Here is a 21,733-nt window from a genome sequence, read left to right on the forward strand (position 1 = left end):
TTTTGAAATGGCTTAATATTTCTCAAAAGGAATATGGGCATGGATCCCTGCTACATCTGCTTACTGAGAGGATTCTTTTGTAATAGGAAAGCATATTGCATTTCTGCTACAGATAAGAAATTCACTGCTCTTGGTGTAGAGTTATTAATTCTGCTTATACTTGTGACAAAAGTTGGAAGTTACTTATGTACATTTTTTCTTCTCTTTTTCTTCTTTCTTCTTTTCCTGCACATTTAATTCTTTAGTTTGTATTAGTTTTTATCTTATTTATTTATCTATCAATTTTTTATAGCCACCTACCTTCCCATAGGCAAGTCTGGGCTGCACACAACAATATATTCCACAGCTAATATAGAAGAGCTAACAATCGAAGAAAAACAGACACAAATCAAGATCACAGTAATAAATAACATAAAAACAAAATTACTAACCATGGGTGAAGGGAGGATAAGCATGGCCTTCCTGTTGCAACTAAAATTATTAATAAAAATTCAAAAAAATATTAATTTCTCTCTTCTGACAAAAAGATAGGATATGCAAAAAACAATACTGAGGAATGAAAGTAAGATTATACAAAAGGAAGGAATAAATCCAAGATGTGACATAAGAAAAACTTAGAACGTAGGTAAATTCCAGTTGTTTTAAACCACTTAAAACAAAAGATAAACGTACATACAACGATCAAGAGTGACTGGGTACTTTCCTTTCTTTTAATAATATACTACCCTAGATTTGGGGAATGAGGAGATATAACCTTTCGAAGACAGAAGCAATTAAGGGAAAGAAAAACAGAGAAAAATTGACTTCTGCCAAAATTTTCAAAACCACCAAATGGACTCCAACTTGAATCTAATAACTAATAACTTTCTACTAACAGCTCAGTTATTGTGATCTTTGAACAATTAATAGTCAGAGAAATTAATTAAAAACCCTCCTTTAGAAATATTTGATGAACTCACAAAGGAGAATCAGAATTTTAAAAAACCTCTACTTTCCACTTATAAAAACAGAGGCTGGAATAATATATTTGAGCAGGAGGATGACAAAGTAAAATAGCTTAGAAGAAAGAATGAAAACTCTCCCCCCCAAGTCACTTTTTGTCTCAGCGCAAACACTTCAAATTCCCGAGATGGGTGTACAATAACCCAGTTCATTCCCATGAACTGTGACCAAAAAATGTTATGTTGTAGGTAGTTGAAAATGAAATAAAGGCAGATGGCGCAGGAGATAAGAAACAATGTACTCTTTTACCAGCATTTATGCTGTCATGGTTATAATATTGTTTTGAAAGAAATTAACTGCCTTCTCACCAGGGTGAATACAAGAATGTCATGCTAACTTCTAAATCTTCAGAGTGGCCACTGATGATCATCAGAACAGGCACAGCTTTAGTTGTCCAATATAAGTGTTATCTTGCTCTTTTGAGAACACCCTGAGGAGTCCCCTGTAGTCTCCCCAAAATTGAAAAAAATAAAACAGATATTACAAAGGTTAGGAACATTAACGATCTAGTAGCAGGAGCAACAAAATTGCTTAAAAACTTCATAACAGCAGAATAAAAATAATGAACAATCCTAATACCTAATTAAACCAAGTCTGAAAATGGGACTGGTTTAAGATTTACAGTTAACAAGGAGTCATCTAATTTCAAAACAACTTTGTGAGGAAAGTCAAGGAAACTGCTAGACAAAATTATATAAGTTAGAGCAGAGAAACAGATTGCCTGGACTTATTTAGAGGTGGACTGTTATTCATTCTAACTGATTGTACAACCAATTGGTGCCATGTACCATCCATGTCTTAATGATAATGAATTAATACCAAAACTAGGGACCTGGAAATCTTACGATAAGCATCTGAACCCCAAGATAATGTGGTAGCAAAAACAGTTTTTGGGAGTCTACAATACGCCTCTTTCCTTTACATTCCATTTAAGTAAATAGCATATTTTACTCTGACACCCAAACTGTTCTGTATTTCTTTCTTATCCACACATCTATAAACATGTTTGCTTTCACACACACACTGCTTTGTTTTTCTTGACTTCTTCCCTCCCTTTCCCATTACACACATACAAGTAGATTTGGGGCTTTTTTACTAGCAGGCCACAGCAGATCACCCTTCTCCACCCAAGGCTTCCACTTCACTGCTATGCAGGCAGAATTGGAGACCAGCCAACCCAACCTCACATTTGCAGGTGCTCTTACTCCCTCCAAGCGGCCTCTCACAAGATGTCAGGAACAGAAGCTGAGCAGTCAAAAAAGGGACCAAAGGTGAGTTCATCAGAGGGGCGAACTCTTATAAATGTGGACTATCCAGCCCAAATTCAGGCCTTTACTGCCTTACGTGCCAATTCAAATAATGCTGTATTTGTCAAAGATCAGTGTAGTGTTCTTTTTTCTTCTTCTTGAATTTCTTGTTGAAGCAGTAGAAAGGTATGAAAAGCACGTCTTGGAGAAACAATAAATTCTAACAGATGGAAGATGAATTACATTAAAACCTCCCAGAGTGCATAGTCATCAGCCCTTCATAACATCACTAAACCATTGTCCTTAAACCTGATTTGATTCTCATATAAGATTCTTATGTCCTGGCATATCCTAATTTCTCTATTGGAATCCCATGATACTGTTATTTTCACTGTGTATTAGTCTTCACAAAAATTGGCATTTGGTGTAGATGACTTCCAAATCTGATTGAATTGCAACACCCAGAACACTTTTTCAAGCCATCTAATGATTAATCTAGCACTGATCCTTAAAAAAAATTCTCTGAGTGATTGTTCAGGTTCATTCAAAATTTATATATTTGCTATCTTAGTCCCTAGTTTCAAGGCATTTGCATTAAAAAAAATCAGTTAAGGTTTAAAGAAATGACACCCAAATTTACAATAATACAATAAAATACTAGATTAAAAAAATAGAATTCTTTCACCCATAAATTGAATATACATACCCACATGTGTAGGAAGCTAGTTTCACACAGCATATTTTCATGTGGATAATCTTTCTCTAATGCATAAACAGGATAGCCTAAATTCTTAATCAGCTGCTTCCATTAGGGATGCTATTTAGGTCCTCAACATTGCTAATAAGCACAAAAGAAACAGACATAGGGGCCATATGGGATTTTTCTGTATAGTTCAGCAACTTTGTTCCTAGCTCATCTATCAGTCTTATTAGCAATTTCTCAGAGGTTCTTCCAAGTCTTTGGAGATCTGTGACAACACAGTAGGACTGCATAAATTTATATTATCTTTCTTCTAGCAGATTAAAAAAGAAAAATTAAGCCTTTATTATACAAGTAAGTTTGCTGGATTATCAATGTGCTGTTTTTATTTATCCTTTAATAATTGTTGGGTGATGTTTTTAATTTTGCTTTTATTTTTAATTGTTTTTATCTTTGCTATCTATATTAAACGCTCTTCATTGCAGAATAAATACATTCTGCAATGATAGAAATTAAGACTTTTAGGCCCTGGTATTAAATGCATTTTATTCACTAATACTGGAGTCCAGGTTGGAAAAAAAAACCTCAAAGGTAAATTATTTGTGAAACTTTTATAATGTTTAGTATTTGGGCAATGTTAAGTAAAATCTGATCCTATAAGGTCTGAGGAGAAAGGAGCATTCAGCAATGCTTATAGCTATCAGATCTAGACTACACAAACTCAGATAATCAAAGGATCTAGGAAAAGCTACTTTTTATTACCATATAGTGGTGGCCTGGATTTTTGCTAGCTATAGTAAAGTGGAAGTTCATCTGGGGCAATGTGCTTCTCTTAAGGTTACAACGGTGTATTTTGTAACCATGTTCTCAGAAAAATATCAGGAACAGATTCACATACTTTGTGTTCAGTCCAACTGTGTATCCTATGTTTCATTGAACTTCGATCTAGCTTTTAAATTTGTGAAACAAAATGCCCTTTGGACCTTATTGCAGCTTCAGGAAATTTTTAAAGAAAGGGGTCTAATTGTAGTCAGGCACAGCCTCATCGACTTAAAATACTTTTTGCATTCAAAAAAAGAACTTCTTTATTTGTTTGGCATGAAACATTCCAAAACTGAGTTTGTATGTTATGAGAAAAAAAGTCCAGGTTCTTCTTGGCAAAGTACAGAACTGGTTTGAGACTAATATATACCATACTATGAATGTGCATTGAAAGGAAGACTATTGTATAAAGGTTCTTTTCTGTCCTTGTGCTAGATCTGTATTTTCTCTTGCCTCATATCTGTTTTGGCTTACATATTGCTGAAAATCAAGCCCTTCCCTTCTCCTCTTGGTATTGTGAGGCTGATTTCAACATTTTGCCCTCACACTGAACTAGATATTATATTTAATTGATTTTGTTGCTCATAAAATCTAGCTGGAGATGTCTCCCTCTGTTTCTCTCTCCCCCCCTCTCTCTCGCCCCCCATCTGTCTCTGAAGAAATTATTCTTTCCCATTAAAAATATCTATATTGCTCAAATTCATCTAGCTGCTAAATAATAGTTATCTTATCTCTTTAATTCTTACCAGTTTAAGGAGTGGACCAAAACAAGAGGAAGCAGAAACCTCTGTTGTAATACCAACTCAAAAAGTGTTTTTATTATCAATAGCTTTCAGATCTGATGCCAGTGAGTACCTTTAAGAAATACTCTTAAATTTCTGGTCACAGTGGAAAAAAGTCTGAGTTATAAGGGGATGGTGCATTTAAACCATTTTAACAACCCTGGTAAAAAGGAAGTCTGAAAGGGGATCCTCAGTGGTTCATATTTTCCTAAAAGGCAGATGCTATTTCTTTTAAGAAGTTTGAAGTAAGAGAAAACATGTGTCAATGACTAAATTAGATTTTATTCACAAGTAATAAGTTTGAACTAATGAGGGTCTTATTTGAAACTTTAAATTTTAATTTGTGCCAAATTGTAAAAGTACAATCCAGAGACAAACTCATTAATAGCCACACATGTTTTGTAAAATAATTTACAATGAAAAATATAGAATATACAGAGTAGAATGGGACTTAAACAAAAAGTAATGTGATCTAATTGGAATGTATAGACTCTGGAGGAAAATAGTGTGGGAAGTTAGCCCCCCCCCCAGAGAAGGAAATATTAAAAGGGCAGAATATTATATTTTCTCAAAGGATCTTAAAGAGGCAGAAAAGCTTGCCCAGTTTTTTCTTAATAGCCCCAAGTCTCCCTCTCCAAACAGAAACAGCTCTATAGAAATGCAGATTAATAATCCATTCAGAAAGGTTGGAGGCCCCCCAGCTAGAAGCTTAAGAAGACAAAGACACATAAAATTTACATACCCCACTCAAACTCTAAAACAGGACATAATAGGATTAATCCACAGATGCCAAAGGGCACACTCAGATTCAGGTCAAAATACATGACCACAGGAAATACAAAGCCGCAAACAGGAACAGGAAACAATCTCAAGAGCCCAGAGGGTATAAAACCCCACTCCCTACATGTGCTCTTGCTCTTTTCTTCCAGAGCCATCTTTCTGTCTGGCTCTCTTCTTCAATAAACTGCAACCTTCTTTCTAAAGCAGTTGCCATATTGTTTATTCCCAGCTTGGACTGAACCATGATGAAGACTTTTCCTTCAACAATAGTATGCTTCTCATTCATGGAAATATTTTGCTTTTGGCAACAGGAGCTATGAATCCTCTATAATTCTATCATATCTGGATGCCACTGTTCAGTGTGATATTCATTGTAAGATGGGATCACATATCTTTATGGATATCCTGGGACACAGAATTGACAATAATAGTCATATTTATACATCTCCATGTGGAACATGCTTTGAGAGAAAGAAAAATTGAATTTTATTTCTTTACAAAAATATTACTTTTGATAACTTTCATACTTTTTCTTCAGTTTCAGGATGGGAAACTCAGCTACTGTGGTCTATAGCATAGAATGGCTTATTCAACATGACTTAGCATGGAATGGCTTATTCAACAACCATGGATAAGCAAACCATGTCTTAATGTGAAATGTCATCCAACATACCTGATATCAAGATTGTGAAGACTGGATTCTTTCCGTCTTTATTATGGTCACAGACCAGCACAAGAATTAATCAGTCAATACGTGAATAAGTGACAATGCATCAACATTGATTGATGCATTGTCTTGATTATCTTTTTGTCTTGCCCAACTTTTTTGTTCTTAAATTACAAACAATATTTTAGCAAAAGACTGAATTTATATTATAAAACTATAGTGATAACAAAGGAAATTAAAGAGTTAGAATCAGAATATTCTAACTGCAGCATTAAATCAATTAATATCAAACAGACGTTATTAGGTATTTTCCACTGTTAAATAGTATACATATTCTAAATATACTAGGCATGCTATTTTTGATTTCTATGGTTTGGAAAGAAGAGAGGTACTGGTTCTTCCTAGATTTAGAAATAGTTTGGAAAGATTTTTCTTATTGCCGGTAGTTTACATTAAGCAGCAGGTTGCATTAAGACAAGTGGCTGAAAAGATCTCTGGATTCTCATTTATGCAAAGTTGGGAAAGGCCAAAAGGCCAAGCAAATTTTCACAAGTTACAAAAACAGTAAGAAATATTATTCAGAAAATGTTTCTAGGTCATCATGACAAAAGCCCTGCTATTAGCCCTCTAGTGCCATCTACTGGTGCCTAGACATGCTATAAAGCTTAATGCCAGCAAATGTAAAACAGGGTTGGGGAACTTTTCTATTGAGGGCCACATTCCTTGAGCACATTTTCTTGAGACACTAAACCATTGTAATAGATTAATTGGTCAGTATTGATTCTGCATAATCATTTAATCATATTCTGAGGTCTTTTGTAGTTAAGCACATTTCCAGTTAACACTAGTCAGTATTCAAAACCAAAATTAAATCATGATTTCACATTCCAATAAATGCTTTTTAGAAATGGTGACCCCTTCTGATTTGGCCAATATAATTAGTCTTTGATAAGCCACTGACTATGATTAAAAAGTCATAGGAAATACAGTATGTGGGGAAATAATGTATGCACAGTAGTTGCAACGTATAAATATTCTCTTAAATTAAGTTGGGGAATTCTGAGAATGGAAGTATACCCATCTTAAAGTTGCCAAGATTGAGAAACACTGATCGAAAACAACCCCAGGCCAGTGCAATAACCCAGTACTACTGCATCTCCCACAGATGTCTATCCAGCCTCAGCTTAAATATTTTCAGTATTCCAGTATAGGAGATTCCGCCACAACTTGAAGCACTCAGTTGTATGATTGAATAGCTCTTACTGTTAGGCAATTTTTTATGATATCCAACACATATTTTCCTCCTTGTAATGTAAACCCATTGTTTCTTGTCCTGTCTTCTAGAACACAAACAATTCTGTTCTGATTTCTACATGAAAACTCTTTCAGATACTTGAACATGTCTACTATTCCCTATACCCATCTCCAAACTAAAGGCACCAATTATCTCCAATTATACCTCATATGTTTTTCCCTTCTGTGCCCCTTATATTTCTGTGCCCCTTACATTTTCCTCTGAGCACTCTACTTTGTCAATAGCCTTCCTAAAATGCAATTTCCAGAATTGGCACATAGAATTGTAGATATAACCTGATCAATGCAGAATAGAAAGGAACAATATTAATCTTGTTACCATACTTCTGTTGATACAATATAGGGATATATTTGCTTTGTTTGTTTGTTTAGCTATATTACACTTTTGGTTCATTTTCAGCTTGTGCTGAAGACAACCAGATCCTTTTTCACATGTATTTCTGCATAGTAAGATGACCTCAATAGTGGTGTGCTGGTAAATGTTGAACAACTGGTTGTGCCAGATCCCTTGCCATTACCTTGCTGAGCTGCTATTCCCTGAACAGCTGATTAGTATACTAAGCATTGTGGCTCAACTCTGCTGTGGAAAATTCCAGAAAATTTAACAATGGTCTCTTGCAAGCATTTTGCATTCATTCCTGTTGAAAATCATGTTGCTAGGTTTCATTGAATGTTTTAGCTTGTCAGCTGAATCTTGATAGTAATCTCTAAGATGTTTGCTATTACCCCATCTTTTGACTTTCGGCTTAGAGAGTGCAAGAGAGCAAAAGTTGGCTTGAAATTCAACATTAAGAAAACCAAGATCATGGCATCCGGCCCTCTGAATTCCTGGCAAATAGATGGGAAAGAAATGGAGGAAGTGACAGATTTTATCTTCCTGGGCTCCAAGATCACCACAGATGGGGACTACAGTCAATAAATTAAAAGATGCTTGCTCCTGGGGAGGAAAGCTATGGCAAATCTAGACAGCATACTAAAAAGCAGAAACATCACCCTATCAACAAAAGTATGTATAGTCAAGGCCATGGTTTTCCCAGTTGCAACGTATGGCTGTGAAAGTTGGACCATAAGAAAGGCTGAGCGCCAAAGAATTGAGGCCTTTGAACTATGGTGTTGCAGAAGACCCCTGCGAGTCCCCTGGACTGCAAGGTGATCAAACCGGTCAGTCCTAGAGGAGATCAACCCTGACTGCTCTTTAGAAGGCCAGATCCTCAAGCACTTTGGCCACCTAATGAGAAGGAAGGATTCACTGGAGAAGAGCCTAATGCTGGGAAAGATTGAGGGCAATAGAAGAATGGGACGACAGAGAATGAGATGGCTGGATGGAGCCACTGAAGCAGTAGGTGTGAGCTTAAATGGACTCCAGAAGAGGGTAGAGGACAGGAAGGCCTGGAGGAACGTTGTCCATGGGGTCGCGATGGACAACGCGTCTAACAACAACAACCCCATCTTTGTTTTCTGCAAATGTGACAATCACATAATATATAAATTAGAACTCCTCATATAAATAATTTATCCATATGTTGCAGGGCAGACAGCCCAAACAAAGCACTGAGATACCCTATTCCAGTGATGGTGAACATTTTAGAGACCGAGTATCCAAACCTCAACCCAAAACCCACTTATGTATTGCCGGGTGCCTGGTGGGTGTGGCCTGCTGGGTGGGCATGGCTACAGTGGTCATGGCAGATGGGTGTGTATGGCCAACTCGATGTTGCTCCTGGGCAGGGACACCTGTGGGGGCCGGGCAGGGTTGGGGGAGATCCAGGGGGTCTCTGGCGGGTGGGGCGGTGGGCAGGAGGCTGGTCCTGCGGGGTGAGGCAAGGCGAGGCAGGGCAGGGGTGCCATTGTTGCAGGGCAAGGCAGGGGCCTGGCACCATCAGCCCCTGCACACAGAGGCCAGCAAGCGCATGGGTGCTGGGATGCATCCAGCCACGTGGGACCTCAGCGATTTAGCAGGTGGCTGGTTGAAGAGGACAATTGCCATCTCCAGGGCATGTTATGGGTGCCCAAAGACAGGGCTCTGAGTGCCACCTCTGGCACGTGTGCCATAGGTTCGCCACCACTGTCCTATTCAATATTTTCTTCCAGCTTGACTCAGAGCTATTGACATATAATTATTCATTTTGTTACATAATAGCAGCATAATGCAGCCCATATTTTGCCATCTTTTTCTACTAAATTCACCTGAGACTTTTTCGAATGTTTTCCTGAAATCAAGATATACAATATTCACGGCATTCCTGTTGTCAGTTAAATCTATAGTCTCTGTTAAAAAAAGAGATCAATGGTTCTGCATTATTTATTCTGAATAAATTCAAGTTGGATTTAGCCACATAGCTTTATCTGAAGAGATTAAATACCAATGTTATTAAAAGTAATGGGGAAGGAATATAAAGTTGGCTTATTTGATTGAGGTTAAAATAAATGTTATTTTCATATTGCTTGGCTTTTGAGTAGTTTAATATAGCTAGGAATATCAACAGTGACTGATTCATACATAATGCTAAGATTCACATTGGTAAATCACAATATAAGTCAGTTTATAAGAAACTATGATTAAGTCAAAGCTACACAATTATATTATGGCTTAATATGATAAAAGTATTAATTTTTATTCTATAAAATGTGATTTGCATACTGAATTATCACAGCTTTCTGTCATTTGCTATAGTCTCCATTTTTTTCTTCCAAAATTAAAGGTTTAGCCTATCAGAACCTTGCCAGCAGCCTATGTTTCTGTCACAATTACCAAGTTTCTATTTAACCCTGGATCCAGTTTCCAATGTTTTTATTTATAAACATGTGAGAATTTTAAAGTGTCTGCCAGCTGAGAATATTTCATGCATCTTATAATCCTGAGTACAGTTTGCAAAAACGTACGCTACAAGAAGTCTGATTCTTTTTAAGTATCATAAGATATTTTGCTCTTATTCCTGGAATAAACTGATAGCATATCTCTGGAATATCACTTATTGATTGCACCACAGTTTAAGCAAAATTGGAATGTTCATGACCTCTAATGGAAATCGGCAAATAATATCTGATAAGTGCTTGTTTTCCTTCAACAGCTCAATTATATTTTGAATTGAAAGGATTTGCTATTTGACTGAAATTTTACCAAACTTCATGAAAGAACAAGCATTTCCAAGATGCAGTTTCAATTAGACCTTCCTGCATTAAAACACATCCAAGTTGCATAAAGGTTAATGGTGCAGCTAGGAAATCTTACACTTGGAGGGCAATGGTCCTATAACATAGCAGCCCCCAGCCTTTTGGGCACCAGGGACTGGTTCCATGGAGAGAGGTTTTTCCATGGATTGGGGGGGTTCACATGCTTCCTGCATACTGCGGATGGGGTTTCACTTGTTTGCGCGGCCCAGTTTCTGGCATGTCGCACCCCGGGGCCGGTCTCTGGACCAGGGCATAGGGCATAGGGACCCCTGCTATAACAGAGTCACATTACAGGTCATATTACTTTTTGAGATTTACTATTTCATTTCAAAAACTAATAATAAATCTAATTTTTAACTTTCCTCATGCAGAACTCTTTTTATTAACATTCCAATCAGCTTGCAGGACTGCCTCTCCCTAAGGACATCTGTCGATGCTATCAGATCGTGTAAGGTTGGGCACATTTCATGTTCCTTTCCTCAAATGCTGCCATTTTATGGGACCTAGGAAGTATGCCTTTTCAGTAACAGCCCTGTCCTATGGAACATCCTTCCCACTGAAGTCTGGCAGGCTTTCAACCATCCAAATAGCACTTAAGACCTGGCTTTCCCCCAAGTGCTGCAATAGGACAGGATTGACAAAGGAGGAGTGTGTTGCGAGCTGCATTGTTTTTCTTTTATTGGCTTTACTGCTCTTGTTTTATTGTTTGCATCCTTAGATGGTTATTTGCCTAGAATTTGGTTCATGATATTCATATAAATATTTTATAAATATTTTATTTATATATAAATATTTTAAAGAAAAAAAGAAATATATATAAACTGTTGTGCTCCTGATGGTCATTTGGGGGATCCAAAGACAAATTGGATCATAATGTACCAAAAAATAAGAAAAAAAGCCATAACAGTAGTGGAAGACAAGATAAAAATTAAACCAAGAGCCAGTACAACTGGAAAACCATTCAAATCAAATCTGACTTTTCAAGACAGGTTACTACAGAAAGAGAAAAAAGAGGGCATAAGAAACCAATGATAAATGTAACTTTACAGGTGTATCTCAATGTGGAATTATTTTCAGTTACCATTTTCTTTTAGGTTAGAATGATGTGGGCACAGCACTCAGATTGGACTTGACATTTTAGATAGCTTGGCATATTTAGGATCTCTGGTAGGCTGCTATGATCACAGTGCCCAGAAAAGTTGTTCCATGGCAGTATTGAGGATGTAGGTAACCATTCAAGAAAATCTGCTATGGAACGCAAGTCCTGAATGGTGAGGGAAGATCTGGGCCTAAAGCAGATATCAAGACTTTGGGGGTTTGCTTAGTCCTTAAGGATACCAGTTCTGGGGCAAAATTAAAATGTGGGAAACAAAAGTTGCAGAAATAAGCAGGCAAATTGTGATGCTGAAAATGGAGGCTAAATCTCCTGGCAAGAGGCAGGCATAGGAGCACAGAGTGCCCCACTGACTTTGATTGTTACAACCTTGTAGGAAGTTGCAAAAAGATGCTTGCTTAATGATCCACGGCACAGGGAGAGCAAGGATTGCCATCGCTAAGCAATGCAGTCACATGGCATTGCCTTTACAACCACTTTAGTGAGGGAATTTCCGGTCCCAATTGCCATTATAGCTCAAGGACTTCCTGCATATTTTTTTCTTTTCTTTTTCTCTATTTATTTGCTTATTTCACTTAGTTGTTTTATATCAGGCATGTCAAACTGTCAGCTGGTGGGTCGGATGCATCATGCCGAAACTGCGCCCACCCCATTGCCGGCAATGGGGAAAAAGTCACGATATGTTGCGCGATGTCACGTGACGTTGTGAGTTTGACATGCCTGTTTTATATCTTTTTCCACTCTTTTCCTTTTCCATAATTTTATACTATAGGTTTGTCTTTTATTATTGTAAAACCTATTTTAATAAAAAATATTTTAAAAAGCAGAAGAGGCAATCCTATAGGTAGTCCACGACATGACCACAACTGAGCCCAAAATTTTGGTTGTTAAGTGAGACATTTGTTAAGAGATTTTTGCCCCATTTTACGACCTTCCTTGCCACAGTTGTTAAGTGAATCACTGCAGTTGATAAGTTAGTAACCTGGTTGTTAACTGAATCTGGCTTCCTGATTGACTTTGCTTGTCAGAAGATTGCAAAAGGTTCTGTTTTTGGTGCTATTGTAACTTTGAACGGTCACTAAATGTTGTAAGTCAAGGACTACCTGTATATTTCTTGAACAGGTTGGATGAAAGACAGTAGGATCTTGAATAGGAAGGTATTTTGTTGCAAACAAAATTCCATTCACTTGTGGTTAATGTCATAAGCTTCTATGTCCCAGGAAGATAAGAATAAAATCAAAGTTCCTATTTAAAAAAACATATTTCCAATTACATCTGGGACTGGGCAGGGCAGCCCAACTAGAATTAAAAACAGCTCTTACTAACTTAAGGAAATTGTTTATCGCTAGGGGGCAGCATTAGTGAATGAAAATTTTTAAGTGACTAAAAAGGATCTTAATAAGCAATCTTAGTAAGACAAATAGTAAGAAAAAGGAATAACTATACCCAAATCACAATTAGTTATTTAGTTAGTCCAAACAACTAATTTTATATTCATATTATGACAAGCCTGCTGTTATCTCAAATAAGTCTTTATATAGAACTTTATAGATTCTGGATGTTTACTAAAAGTAAATATCTATGTGACCCAGAAGTTTTGATAAGGAATAGGAAATTAGCTTATTGTACTTATACATCCTGATAATAAGATGTGACCAACTGTTCAAACTGCATATGGCTCATATGGACTGGTTTTTTCCTTATAAGCAGTGGTGGAATTCAGCCGGTTTGCACCACTTTGGCAGAACTGGTAGCTATTTTTTTGTTGCCCAGGCCCAGAATGGACTTCTGGAAGCGGCATCCACACAGAGAACCGGTTGTTGTTCTCATATTTGAATCCTACCACTGCTTATAAGGAGTCCTTTTAGATTGACTCCAGTAATATAGAAATTAGTACAGGTCATCTTCTGATTATGACAGCAATTGGCACCAGAATTTCATTGCTAAGTGATCTGATTGTAAAGTGTGATGTTATGTGATCATAACACCTAGCAATAGCAATCCCAGTCTGGTTGGTTGTAGCCGCCCTCCTCTCTCCTCTTCTGGATCATGGGATACAGTTTTCTTGGATATTACTCTGCAGTTTCATCACTATTTTGGTAGTAGTAGATTTATTTATCAAGATGATGCATGCTGGTCCTTGTAAGGGACTACCATCAGTTTAGGAGGCTACACAACCTTTCTCTAGATCAGTGGTTCTCAACCTTTTTAATGCCGCGACCTCCAACTGGTCATAAGTCGAGGATTACTCAACTGGTCGTAAGTCGAGGACTACTCAACTGGTGCAGCACCGTTTGCAGAATGGGACTTTTGGCAGGCTCAGCAGGGCAGAGACAGCCTGGACAATTCCTATTGGCTTTTGAAAGCCAATAGAATTAGACTCTATTCAAGAGAGTCTATTCTATTGGCTTTCAAAAACCAATAGAATAAAAGGGAGTAGCACAGCTAAGGAAAAGGGGGAAAAATGGCGGACTGCGTGGTTTGGTGACCCCTGTAAAATGGTCGTTCGACCCCAAATGGGGTCCCGACCCACAGGTTGAGAACCACTGCTCTAGATCATTTTAGGTAAAGAACTCAGACAATCATCTGGCATTCATTTAGCATCCTCTAATCTGTAGTCAATGGACAATCAGGGAAGATGCTACCTACACATTGTAGCAGGTTTAACTCCATAATTTTGTGATTCAATTAATCATTTCCAATCTGAAATTATACTGGCCACATATGGGTTTACTACTACATGTTTATTTAAAAACAGATTATGTAAAATACATACATACTGTACATATATACATACTTATAATAAATGGTATTTAGATCAGTGACCCTTTCATATCTGTTCAAATACACGTAACTCCTATCTTCTCAAAATGTATTCAAAATGGATAACAGAAAAATAGAAGGTATGATGCAACAAGAAATACTTGCTACCTGCAACTGTAGTCCCATCCTTATAGTTACTGGAAGTCATGATGCAATAAAATTCTGCCTACCCTAATTTAATGATTTAGATCAGACATGTCAAACTCGCTACATCATGTGATGTCACGCAACGTATCAGAGCTTTTTCGCCGTTGCTGGCAATGGGGTGGGCATGGCTCCGGTATGATGAAACTAGCCCGCGGGCTGGCAGTTTGACACCCCTGATTTAGATGAAAGAGTTAGGGCACAAAAGAGGCATATATATTTCAGGAAAAATTTATAAGGAGAATTGTCTTGCTGAAAAGAGAAGGTAATAGAATTACCTGAATTCAGGCAACTGTACTGTAATTAATGTGCAATATTGGTTCACATAAAGTAGTCATGCACTATAGTGGCTCCTTTGATTTAGACATTAATTTTGTTATGGAAGAATTTCTTTTTTGTACATACCTTTGTTTTTTTTTATCTATATAGTAACACTTTGGAAAATAATGGAAATAGATATTTAAATATTTACTACTGTAACACTGATGTTTCACAAACACAACACATTTTTTTGTCAAAATAAATAAATAAAGTGTTTTGCCATATGGCTTTGCTTCATTAAAGTGAAGCATTCTCCTGTATATCTGGTGCTTAGCATACTTATTTTAAATCTCTCCTGCCAAATGGCATTAGAAATTGTGTAAAATTGGTGACTTGTGGCTGAAGGCTGATCTTAGAAGGCTTGAAAGCCATAGGAATTAGGCTTGAGGGGCTGCAGTTCACTCTGTTGTGGAAGAATGGCAAAAAGAGAAACTGCTCTAATAGAAAAAGGAAAGGTATAAAACAAACATGTAGACACCAGACTAACAGATGTTGATAAGAGTCACCAGGCAGAGGAATCTATCTGAACCATGTGGTCAGAAAAAGGGAGCAAGAAAGAGACAACTTTCTGGAAAGAGAGGTAATTGCTCAATTCACACATTATGGTGATTATTAAATAAACCACAATTGGCTGGGTTGGTATAGCATACTAACCCATCAATCAAAGTTTCCAAACTACAGAGGTTGGTTTCATATAACACACTAAATAAAAATCCAAACAAAGCATAGACATAATTGTTTTGAGAGCTAGGATCAAGTATAAAATTGTAGAATTCAATAACAATAGAAATATAAAATTAATTTTAAAAATTCTAAGTAAAATCACACAATTGTAGCAATAGCAGGTAATACAACTTTAGTAGCGTTAAATCCTTTGTTCGCATGCGAATGATGAAGACACATGGTAACTATTAACTACTCTTTATTCTCCTTCTCCAACAACCAAGCAAAAAGCGAAAGGCACGCAGGCCTTTTTATATGGCCAGAAACCCGGACAATGTCAACCAAAAGAACAGAGCGTTTTCGCGCCTTGCGCATGGGCACAAGGCTGGCACCGCTCTGTCTGGTCCCGGGCAGTTTTGGAATGCCGGAGACCAATGCAACGTCCTGAGCCTGCTTTTGTAGGCTCAGGACACAACAAGTAGCAGGATTTAGTCATCATTGCTGAAGAATCAGTTTCCACAGAATGATTTTTCATTGCTATTTCAGCGACATGGAAGTAGCAAGTTTTGTGCTGCTGAGAACATAGATAACCTAACCAGATCAAAAACCTCAGTAGAAAAGACACATGCAACTCAAGTTTATCCACATGCTTACATAATTTAAATATAAAGATGCATGGAAATCAAATTGTATGTGAGCATCATATGAATTTTAAGAAATGGGAAGTATGATATTAATAAAAGCAACTTTCAAGATGTGGTGGGACTGCAACTGAGAAATTCTAATGACAATGGCCAAAATTTCCAGCTTCTACTGCTTTTAGGCAGATGATCTGGTTTTACATATGTGTGCATAATACACACACACACACATGCAAAATTATATGTTCAAAATAAAGCACATTCCTCCAGCTGATTATTAATTTTCTCATCATGTCTCTGGGCATCTTATGAATCCAACACTCTTTGGGGGAAAATGTAGGAGGCATTTGGCCATTTATCAATTTAAAATGTTAAAAGAAAACAAAGATTGCTATGAGTGTCTAGCAGAAGTGGAGCAGAGGGGAGAGAAGAGATTAGTGTAAAAGTCAAGTAGTAAGAGTGGAGAAAATTGGAGGAGATGATCCAGGGAGTTGGAGGAAAGATTGCTAAGGAAAAGAAAGAGTGAGGCGGTGGGGAAAAAATATTTGTACATGACACATTGAACCACAAATTAACCACAATCATATTTACTCTGGTATATTGTATGAATCCAGTCAGTGCTGTTAATTCAGGGTATGGTGTGAATCCAGGGAATAGATTTAATTGAATAAAGCATGAATGCATATGTTGTTGCAACACAACAAATTACCAAAGTGGAGAAAGGGAAAGTGATGCAACACAGGATAGAAAGGAAGGAGGAAAAATGAAAAGTGTGAGAAAACAGCAGAAGACTGGAAAGTCATAGTGTCTGGGTCATTATAGAACAGCAATTTCAGAGAAAGAGAAAATGAGATGCTGGGGTACTCAGACAGTAAACAAAGAAGAAAGAATTTTGAAGCTATGCACACATGTTGTTGTTGTTGTTAATTGCGAAGTCGTGTCCGACCCATCGCGACCCCATGGACAATGTTCCTCCAGGTCTTCCTGTCCTCTACCATCTTCTGGAGTCCATTTAAGTTCACACCTACTGCTTCAGTGACTCCATCCAGCCATCTCATTCTCTGTCGTCCCCTTCTATTGCCGTCAATCTTTCCCAGCATTAGGCCCTTCTCCAGTGAGTCCTTCCTTTTCATTAGGTGGCCAAAGTATTTGAGTTTCAACTTCAGGATCTGGCCTTCAAAAGAGCAGTCGGGGTTGATCTCTTCTAGGACTGACCGGTTTGATCACCTTGCAGTCCAAGGGACTCGCAGGAGTCTTCTGCAACACCATAGTTCAAAGGCCTCAATTCTTTGGCGCTCAACCTTTCTTATGGTCCAACTTTCACAGCCATACGTTGCAACCGGGAAAACCATGGCCTGGACTATACGCACTTTTGTTGGCAGGGTGATGTCTCTGCTTTTTAGTATGCTGTCTAGATTTGCCATAGCTTTCCTCCCCAGGAGCAAGCGTCTTTTAATTTCTTGGCTGCAGTCCCCATCTGAGGTGATCTTGGAGCCCAGAAAAATAAAATCTGTCACTACCTCCATTTCTTCCCCATCTATTTGCCAGGAATTGAGAGGGCCGGATGCCATGATTTTGGTTTTCTTAATGTTGAGTTTGAAGCCAACTTTTGCACTCTCCTTCTTCACCCGCATCAAGAGGCTCTTTAGTTCTTCTTCACTTTCTGCCATTAGCGTGGTATCATGTGCACACATACATGCACATATATACATAGAGTAAAAGATTCCTCCAAACCTCCATCACGTCATCTGAAGAAACCAAATTATTCAGCAAACATATAAGTACTAAATATTGTGCAAAAAAATAAAGAAAATGTTTCAACTCTAATCACCAAGAGAGTACGTAAGTACATAGAAATCAGAACCACGGTCTATAAACTTGCCTTCCTCAGAAATATCATAGGAATCTCAAAGAGATTCTGGAATTCCAGGTTCCGCAAATCTTGGCGGAGGGAAGAGAGGAAAACTGAGCAAGTTTGAGCAAGAAAACAAACAATCAGATGGCAGAAAGCTGTTTGTTTTCCACACAAAGCTGACAGTGGAACCAAGGAAGTTCTTAATAAATACTGGAAACTTGGGATCAAAACAGAGGGTGTTGCCACATCCTGGGTGGATTGCCCCCGCCCATCAAGGACCTGAAGGGAATTAATCTCTTCCTGTTTTTTGGCAACACCTGTCTAGCTTGTCCTGCCAATACATACAGAGGATTTAATGGAATGTTGCTTGGGAAGTTCTTGATAGGGCTTGAAGAACAGGAAATAGCCTAAATTATGAACTGTCCCATTCTTCCTCTGGGCCATAGAGAATATGCATCTAGACATCTCACTTATGCATAGGGTGCTTAACATCTACAAAAAGTCTCTATTTTTTCCATCTACTTTTTTTGGTTTTTGCAAAGCTTAAATAGTTAACAATCTCTGATCATCCCTTTGAGTAACTAACAATATAGCTATCCTGTTCATGTATGTCATTTAAAAGTGGAAGATGTGAAGTCCTTTGTGATTGAATTAAAAGTAGTTCAGATTCCCCTTAAAAGAAAGTTAATGTAATACAGAAGCAATTTATTTTTCAATATACACAAGAATATCCTTAAATTTAAAGCAAGATAGTCAATTGAAATCAAGATTTGGCAAACCATTTTTTCTTTGATATGTGTTTACACTTAGAAATATAACTAGTGCTTTTTTCCATGTTCTATTTTAAAAGAGTAAAGATAGATGGTGTTCCTGGCACCCTATAACAAAAGGAAGACAACAGTGGAATGACATATAAGGAATAAATATTACAGAAGTCACAGAAACAAAAACATATTCAGGGTGATCATAAAAATAGGGGCTGGGAACATGGAAGAGAGGATGTATTGGACTTGTGTCCTGCCATAAGTTTCTTAGAGGCATTTTCTTGTCCTTCTGTAGGATCTTGGATTAGATGCAGTTTTCATTCAATTCAGAAATGTTCTTAGTATGTGCCTCCTGGTTGATTGAATACTCTACAGCAGGCATGTCAAACTCGCAATGTCATGTGATGTCGCACAATGAATTGTGACTTTTCCCCCATTGCTGGCAATGGGGTGGGGGCTGTTTCAATGTGACGCATCCGGCCCGCAGGCCAGCAATTTGACATGCCTGCTCTACAGTTAAAATGTCTCTCCAGACTTGAGACCCTAGCTTGCATACATTATGCAACATGTGGTATAAGTACAAATATGGCTAATATCCATCATACAATTTCTCCAGCTCATTAAAATTGTTACTATATGTAAAAAGCTAGTGCATATGATCAGAGATGGGCCCATTGGGGATGACTGTAGCTTAGACTGTAAGTGAAATAAGTGGTACAAAGAAAGGAAGGAAAGAAGGAAGGAAGGAAGGAAGGAAGGAAGGAAGGAAGGAAGGAAGGAAGGAAAAGTTTGTATGCCTATGAATTTAAGAAAAAGAGAAAAGAATTTACATCTGATGAAAGGGGGCGTGATATTGAGAAGTTCATGAATACAGGAAGTGGATTTTAATTATAATTGAAAGAGTTCAAATGTCAAAAAACAGAACTGATCTTATTTAAATTGTTGTGTGGCCATATGTAAGCAGGAATCCATAGGTTAGTAATAGCTGTATATTATTATCTAGTGCAGTGATTTTTCAGCCTTGGGTATTTGAAGATCTGTGGACTGCAACTCCCAGAATTCTCCAGCCAGAAAGGTTGAGAAATACTACCTTAGTGACTAGCAATAATGAAATTGGGAGAAAGTCTGGGAGAAAAAAAATGCAACATTTGAAATTAATGTCATCCAAATTAAAGACCATTACAAAATCTCCCACCCTCTAACTTTCCCACAAACCCCCTCATTTCCGCCCTTCCAATTGTCAATGACGAAGCTCCATCCCACTCTCCTTGGGCCCCTCCTCCCCCTCCCGAACGCTCGTCGCGTCGTCTCCTTTAGTGTTTGGTGAGCGTGCGCTCAGCAGGCCCTGGTTGGCTCCTCCTGTTCGGCCTACGCGAAGGCATGCGCGTTGTGTGAAGGCCAATTCGCAGCTGCGCGGCCTGACTAGATCTCCGGGGCGGCAGACGCCGCGCAAGACGGGGAAGGAGAATGCGGCGAAGCGAGGAGATTGGCCCAGGGGCGTTCAGGCCGCTGTTACCTTTGATGCTGGTAGTGTTCCTGCGGGAGGCTGCAGGGGAAACTTGCGCCCCCGCCGCGCCTTGTTCTTGCCGGCGAGGTGTATTGGATTGCAGCCGCCTCCGCATGTCCGGTCGGAGCTTAGAACCAGGCCTGCTGCCGCCTTTGCCTCGCAGCATCACCGCGCTGTAAGTATTGCTCCTGTCGGTTCTCGGCGTCTTGCCTCTGTCCGTTTCTCAGCGGGTCTGGAAGGCTTCACCTGGTTGCTTCAGGGCCTAGCGGGGGACCTGGTAGGTGCTTCTCCTTCTCGGTAGCTGTAGATTTGCTCCCAAATTATGATTATTAAACGTTTTGTTTGCTAAGATCGCAGATATTTGCGTTCGTTGCTTTATCTGGACTGGGACACAAAGCGCGTTATATATAAAGAATCAGAGATGCTGGGTGGCTGGGTATCAAAACATCTGTCTAATTCTCTCTTCCCCTTATCCCTTCCCAATTCTTCTGTTAAGATTGCAGTTTGTAGTCTTTAAATTCATAGTGTTATGATCAACACACAGTATTTTAAAAGTTCCAGGGAGCAAGAGAAATCCTGCAAGGTAGTTTTCTGATAACTTGTGCAATTTGTCTCTTCAGATGACCTAGTTTCAGTAGGCTTGCTTGAACCTTATTGGGTATTAAAGTTTTGGTGGGGTATATTATTTTGGTTTGATGTTAAAATTTGCACTCTAATATTAAGACATCTATCAGATTTTTGAGAGCCAGTTTGGTCTAGGTATTAAGACTGAGGCCAATGAGATCCAAGTTCTAGTCCTGCATTAGCATTAATGATCTTGGGCCTTAATGATCTCAGCTTTAGGAAGATGACAATAGCAAACCACTTGTAGAAAAAGTTGCCAAGAAAATTGCATGGACTTATCCATGTATTTGCTAGAAGTCAAGACTAATTCAAAGCCACCATGCAAAACAAGGTTTCTAAAGCCCAGAATAAGGGAGAGTCTTCAGAATTATTTTGAGATGCATACAGAATTGTTGACAGTGAGCTCTCAAAAGTTCTGTCAATTGTGTACCCTACAAAATAAATCTCTAAGAAAATTGTACTGGTTTAGAATAATTTCATAAATTCTTTGCTTTTCATGTGAATTAGACCCATTTATTTAGTTCAAATAAAGAATAATGTTTCATTAAACTGAGCCACATTTGTCAGTTTGCTCTCTTTTTCCTGTTGCTTTGGAGTATTCCTCAATTCTGGTTTTGTTTTGTTTTGAGAATTCTAAATCAGAAATTGTCATCTGCAGTACCATCTGTCTATTTATGCTTATCTCCAGAAAATTAATGATTAAAGTTACAGAACTTTGAAAAAACTCATGTATATCTTCTGTAGTGATATTGATATGTCCATAAATTTCATTTATACACTCATTGTAAA

The 21,733-nt window shown here is 38.1% G+C and overlaps 1 protein-coding gene across 2 annotated transcripts in view; it reads left to right on the forward strand.

The window, feature by feature from the left end:
• The first annotated feature begins 20,149 nt into the window (after positions 1 to 20,149).
• Positions 20,150 to 21,733, forward strand: part of LOC120310615 (leucine-rich repeats and immunoglobulin-like domains protein 2) — a 56,615-nt gene continuing 55,031 nt past the window's right edge. For both annotated transcript variants that reach the window (XM_039349200.1, XM_039349201.1), the window contains exon 1: positions 20,150 to 20,495. In XM_039349200.1, the coding sequence (XP_039205134.1) occupies positions 20,281 to 20,495 (215 nt within the window). In that variant the 5' untranslated portion in view covers positions 20,150 to 20,280. The remainder of the gene's footprint in view (positions 20,496 to 21,733) is intronic.

This window comes from Crotalus tigris, unplaced genomic scaffold, assembly GCF_016545835.1.
Source record: "Crotalus tigris isolate CLP2741 ecotype Arizona unplaced genomic scaffold, ASM1654583v1 scf7180000018235.799016, whole genome shotgun sequence".
Classification (NCBI taxonomy): domain Eukaryota; kingdom Metazoa; phylum Chordata; class Lepidosauria; order Squamata; family Viperidae; genus Crotalus; species Crotalus tigris.